We start from the raw sequence: 6,478 nt of genomic DNA on the forward strand, positions 1-6,478 counted from the left end.
TACATTCCTCCTACCCGCTCTCCACCACACTCAGACCACTTCACATGGTGATTATGCAAACAAGAGACATTACTACCCAATTTAATTTCCAGAGATTGTAGTGTGAGTCTGGCTTCCTGCAAGGATAACTTCTACAAAAAGAAAACAATGCTACTACTACTATTTTATTCAGAAAACAACAGATATGATATGCATCCCTAATCAATTTGCAGTGTGAATAAAATAAAACCAAAACCCAAGTAGCAAGAAAGCACTACAATTTTATTTATTTCATCTGTTCATCTCGGTCCTTCTTCACACAGAAAATAAAAATCTCAAATCATCCTCTCCCAAAAGATTTCAGAGAGAATTTATAAACAAAGCCAAACAGTTAAGAATTGGTTTTGGCAACCACCAGACCCATAAAGGTTTTGTTTAAACCTTTACTAAAGTTATAACAAAATATTAAATTAAGCCCTAAAATTAAACACCACCCCAAATGCAATGCAAACCCTAAAAATTAATAATAACAAAAAACATTTAAACACCATCACGATTGCAAACCAAAAATTTATTCGTGTGCCCAGCACTTGCTCCTGCAGCAATAATGAAACTCTTAATTTACATTGACACTTGGCTATTCTATTTTAAAAATAAAAAACATAAACTTGTTGTTATTAGCTTACAAAGTTGACTATTAAAATAAAAAATTCTTCAAAAAATAATTGGCTCACAAATCAAGCTAATCATCAAAGGTCAAAAGTAGGTAGGACTCACCTTGACTCTAAAAATGTGGTCACCTGAGTCGATGCAGACAATCATCTATTAATATAATTATCAACTAATGAAACACACACACACACACACACACACACATTGATGCATTCACTAGTGCATTGTTGAAGATATATGGAAGATGAAATATAGATAAATAAAGATAGAGTTACAATTAAATATATGCATATAGGTCGAGGGAGGTAAAGAGAAAAAATGATTAAGATCTATAGGGTGATAGGTATAAGTAAATGGAAAATGAATAGATGGATAGATAGAGAAGATAGAAGAGAAATAGTAAAAATAGGATACAGATAAAGAGAGGTGTAAGGTAAAGTAAGCGATGAGAGATATGAATAGAGAAATGAGTGGCTATGTGTGAATAAAAAAGATTTAACATATATGTTACATAATCTACAATTGATCAACCAAAAATCAGTCATTCAAACTTTATTTATATAGAAGTGTTTTCTCTATCACTATAAAGTGTTTAATGTCAAATTTTCTAACCAAAATAATAAAAAATGACTTGACTATATTTTATATTTTTAATATTTTAGACTTTAAAAATTATTATTAAAATTTGATAAATTAAGTAAGATTATGACCAATGCCAAAATAAAAATAAAAATAATCTAATCACATCAAATTATTTAATATAAATAAAACTATCCACTCAACCCTTGCATCCTTCAAAATACTACTATTGAAGAGGAAAAAAAATCAAACTAAAAACTAAAAACAACTTTATAAGGAGAGAAGAAGAAACAAGAAAATAATTTTGAAGAGAACATAGTGTCCTTCAGATTGAAACTGTCATCAAACCATATGCTAAGCCCTAAACCCTACATGTAGCACACCGAAATAGTTTGTCCCAAGCGCGTTATGTGCAAAACGCGTATGAAATTATATCTGTGAATTAAACACTCGTCCATGGGGATAGAGATCCGTAACATTACTCTATTATTAATAATGTATGTTAATTACTTTGCAAGCTTTTATTTTTATCACTGTTGATCCACTGTCCTGCACAATGTTTCATAGATCTTTTTCCTTTCAGAATAATTGGCTGCACATATTTTCATAGATCATTCTCCGTTTGGAAAATTTGGTGCTTTGAGAGGTTTCACTGGTAATAAAGGTCGTAGCTGATAAAAATTAGAACACAACACAACAAAGAAACCAAACAAGAGAGAAAGCCATAGAGAGGAGAAGCCATGGAGAAATCCAGAAAATGGGCTCTACTGATCACAGGCCCAATCCATTCTATTTATAAGCAAATACATCATAAATGTATAGTACACTGTAGGAAGAAGTTAGCTATGGAATTTATAATGGACAGTTGAAATGGACCGCTGAATGGTTGGCTGCACATGGAAAATGAGTGGTCAGTGCTGACCACCGACCACTGAACATTCTGGAAAATGCTGACTGTTTGGGAAATAATTAATTTATTCTAACATCCCCCCATAAATTAATTATCATATTTTTATTTTTTTTAGAAATCCCTCTATAGTCTAGAGACAATGGGTCCTGGCCTTAAGCCTTGTTAGGTACCTAATTACAATCAATTATCAAATGCTTTCACTCATCTTGTTTCCCTCATCATAATCACTCTAGGTTTTGTACGGATTACCCATAACCGATGCAATATCAAAGTGGTTTTAAGTTCACCACAAACTTCTCAAACATCACACAAATGGTTTCAAGATCACCATAAACTTTGTACTCAAATGGTTTACAAACCGAGCACTCATTGGTTCTAATGACCACGAATCATCACTATGGGGAAACTATCACCACTCTGGGCCTTTCTTTTTTGTACCTGCATCAAACTAAATATTGAGTCCATATAAAAAGAAATCCATCTACCAAGATACATGGGTACCCAGCCGCTGTACTCGCCAGTTCTATAGGAATCCTTTTCACATACATGGTTCATCAATATGTCAAATAAAAAACCTTTAGGGTGTCGGGTACAACCGATAATGCACCCCATACATTCATATAGCCCATTAACAATTATTACTAATTCAATTTTCATCACTTGACTGGGGGATATCAATGCAATCAACTTCTATTACATGACCACTATCAAGAACATCATATCCTTCACAATTAGACAAACAAATTCTCACTTCCAATCCCAATACTTTTATCCAATCAGCACACACATAGACCTTTGCACCATGACAACAATTCTAGCATGCCATCTCTTTTCATAATGAATGCTAACTCCTACACATGACTTATAATACTCTACACATATTTCAAATAAAAACACATAATAAAGTACTATTAATAATAACAAAATTAGCTTTCACCTTCAATTTTAGCTTCCTTCTTTTCATGGCTTCTCTCTTTCTCATAGCACTCCCTTGATATTTTCTTGTCACGTTAGAAATATGTATGCAATCTTTGGCTCTCCCGCTTGCACAAAGTTGCTCCACATCCCACAAACATATGAATAACAACTTGACATTCCCGCATTAATAGCAATCCAACACTCTTGAGTTGCTGCAAATCAGCAATGCTTCTTTATTTTTGATTATCCACTCCAATTTCACACATTTCCAACAATATCATACTTTCAATTTTCTCTTCCTTCTAGCAATATCTTTCTTTAGCACGAGTTATCCTTTAACACAATATGCTGCCTCGTTAATTGGCTACATCACAAATCACATTCTTTGCCCAAATACACCACCAACCATCTTCCATTCAAAGACAATATCAATCATCTTTCACAATGGCTTGAACATTCACTCTCACACATGATAACAATCTCTTTTGAAGAAATTTCTTTGGATCTCCTTTGCAACACTTTTTTCCTCTTTCAGCTCACTTAACAAATTAACATTCACAGAACTTCAATCCAGCTCCATAATGGGCAGCCTTCTCACAACAGAAGCCTTCTTCACAAGACATTAGCAATCATATCACAATCTTTCACTCCGCATCTTTCAATCACAATATTTCACTCATTGCTCTCTCAAGACTTTTGGATCATTTACCATAAGCTCTGATACCATGATAAAAATTAGAACACAACACAACAAAGAAACCAAACAAAAGAGAAAGCCATAGAGAGGAGAAGCCATGGAGAAACCCAGAAAATGGGCTCTACTGATCGAGGGCCCAATCCATTCTATTTATAAGCAAATACATCATAAATGTATAGTACACTGTAGGAAGAAGTTAGCTATGGAATTTATAATGGACAGTTGAAATGGACCGCTGAATGGTTGGCTGCACATGGAAAATGAGTGGTCTGTGCTGACCACCGACCACTGAACATTTTGGAAAATGCTGACTGTTTGGGAAATAATTAATTTATTCTAACAGTAGCTTCCTCTACTCCGATTGCTGTACGAGATCTGTCACTTGAAATCTTATTCGGAGTAGAGCGACTGTTCATCATAAGCTGATGCATTAAATTATAGCAGTTCGTGATTTTATCCTGCAGACAACAAAAACAAGACATAAAAAACAAGATTAGTTTCCGAGTCGTCCATCATGCGGTTCTAGATTTGAGAGTTTTTCTTTTTCTTTTTTTAAAGGTGAATCCATTTCATCATGAGAAATTAATAGAAATTACTAGTAAATATATTTGCTATGAAAGAAAATAAAGTTTCAGGATAAAAAGCAAAATATTGATTTATTGAAAGCTGAAATTATACTTTGTTGAATACTTTGGAAGACAGTATGACTTCTTTGTAATATGCCGCTTCTGTTGGTAAAACCTCTTCACAAGCACACATAACTGCTGCAACAGCAATTGACGATGGCGGATGAACCGAGAAATCAATCACTGTAAAGATTTAATGTACTAAATAATAAGCGCTTGCCAAAACTCAAAAATATATTTATTGTTATAGATTGAATGCTTGTCAAAACTCAAAAATATATTTATTGTTATAGATTGAATGCTGAACTGATTAAGAGATTATCAAAGTGATCAGAACATATGAAATTTTGTGACCTAAGGTGAGTAGTATTCCTTTCTACCTCTAGTAGTATTGAGAAATAAAGCGATTGTTCGAGATATTAAGGCTTGAGGCAAAGCTTTGGTGTGTTGGAGTCTGAAGAAGAGGTAATGGATGAAGTTAAAAGGTGTAATGGAGTATAGTCTACATTTTAATGTTGTCAGGATTTCGACTTCCAACTCGTATATTGTTCCAACTTTGAAATCGAAGTTAAAATCTACGACCTGCACATTAATTGAAATAGAAAGTCTTGACTTTTTACCTTGAACTGCTCCGGCTTTTACCATATTGAAATATGTTCAACGCTGAGAAGAGGATAAGACCCTATTTTTATGGTCAAATAAATAAAATTTGAGAAACTATTTTACCTGCAAATCAATAAGTGGAGGATCCTTGTCCTCCATTTTAGCTGCGAGTGACAGGCACGCAACCAATAATAATTGTAACGGATAGCTTATACCTTGCTGTTTAACAAAAGTATCACAAGGTAATGAAAAGATCAAAACTTTAATATCACAGAAATTCAAAATTCAATATTGAAAATACAGAAAAAATTAACAACAGTACGGAAATTAAAATTCAATGTTGATCGTACAGAAACTTTAGGAGAAAATGGAGAAACCTTTAATATAATTACAAAAACTAAAAATTATAGCTGTGAGACTTTACTTGCGATTGATAACTTGAGAGGAATCGATCCAGGTAATTTACTGCTAAATATGTCGTAAGCGGTGTAAGATTATTATGCCTTTGAACCTACAATTAAATGCACTCGTTTATTCATATCGTAGAAGCAAATTAAAGATGAAATTTTCGTACAGGTAGCGTGCATTCCTATTTTTTACAGCCACATAATCTAAATAGCAAATAAATAAATTTATGAAGAGCTCCGATTTACTTCGTGTATCCAGTTGATTGCTTCTCCACGAGCTACAACATCAAAATCGCGGTTCAAATAACGCTCAACGTAGTCTTCCCGAGGAAGATGTTGTTTCTCCTTCTGCACTAAGAAAGAAATCATCTCATCATCTTCCACAGGAAAGTCTGGTAATGTAGCAAGCTCAATGCTCTTTAAAGTCTCCGCCTTGTCCTGGACAAAGCTCGAACATGCGACTTCATCTTCCCATTCTCCATCTTCCTGGCACAAAAGGCTTGACATGCAATCGAAGTCAAGGGCCATTTTCAGAGCATCTAAGTTTCAAATTTCACATCTGCATTGAAACATTTCGCGTGTTGATATAGATCTTTGGTCAAACTTTCTAAAGTTACAAACTTGCCTTACATCTACACAATCTTCTATGTATCTACATTAACCAGGATTAAAATGACAGCTTTTCACCCCCAAAAAGCATTGGAAAAATAACTTCTCCAATTCAGTTTCAATTTTGACTCCAGAATTTATTGGCCTTTTAATTATCTTTCCCAACTTTTAAATCTATGTTCCAATTTTATATTTTCCCAAATGCAAACAAAAATATTATAATATTATAGTATTAATCTAAATATGATTTTATTATGTTAAAATATAATTACTTTTAATGTTAGAATGATTTTAATATGAATTTAGAGTCTTTATGAAAATTGTGGTTTAAGATTATTATATTTATAAGCATTAATATTATTATTTTTTATTTCGCATTATTAATATTAATATTCTAGTAATGTTTCTTGCACTCTACAATATTTCAGTGTGTTGATTGTTTCTTTGTAGATAAAAGAAATGAGGAGAAAAGAGAAAG

At 33.1% G+C, this 6,478-nt stretch overlaps 1 protein-coding gene across 1 annotated transcript; it reads right to left on the bottom strand.

The window, feature by feature from the left end:
• Positions 1–4,081: 4,081 nt before the first annotated feature.
• On the bottom strand, positions 4,082–5,925 carry LOC149533058 (cyclin-D2-1-like). Its single transcript, XM_089805796.1, has 6 exons — positions 5,638–5,925; positions 5,409–5,495; positions 5,108–5,203; positions 4,762–4,963; positions 4,434–4,564; positions 4,082–4,213 (listed from the first exon to the last, which is right to left on the bottom strand). Exons 1-6 carry the CDS (start codon positions 5,917–5,919, stop codon positions 4,082–4,084), a joined length of 930 nt encoding a protein of 309 aa, XP_089661922.1. The 5' UTR covers positions 5,920–5,925.
• Between the last annotated feature and the right edge of the window lie 553 nt (positions 5,926–6,478).

The sequence above is a fragment of the Cupressus sempervirens genome, chromosome 10 (assembly GCF_028749045.1).
Source record: "Cupressus sempervirens isolate cs-2001-9-10 chromosome 10, ASM2874904v1, whole genome shotgun sequence".
Lineage (NCBI taxonomy): Eukaryota > Viridiplantae > Streptophyta > Pinopsida > Cupressales > Cupressaceae > Cupressus > Cupressus sempervirens.

Excerpts from the sequence above, each read along its gene's own strand:
- LOC149533058 (XM_089805796.1), bottom strand. The coding sequence starts at position 5,919 with ATGGCCCTTGACTTCGATTGCATGTCAAGCCTTTTGTGCCAGGAAGAT. Across the intron at positions 5,496-5,637 it reads CAATCAACTGGATACACGAA|GTTCAAAGGCATAATAATCT; the intron begins GTAAATCGGAGC and ends ATTTAATTGTAG. Across the intron at positions 4,214-4,433 it reads CTTCCAAAGTATTCAACAAA|GATAAAATCACGAACTGCTA; the intron begins GTATAATTTCAG and ends TGTTGTCTGCAG.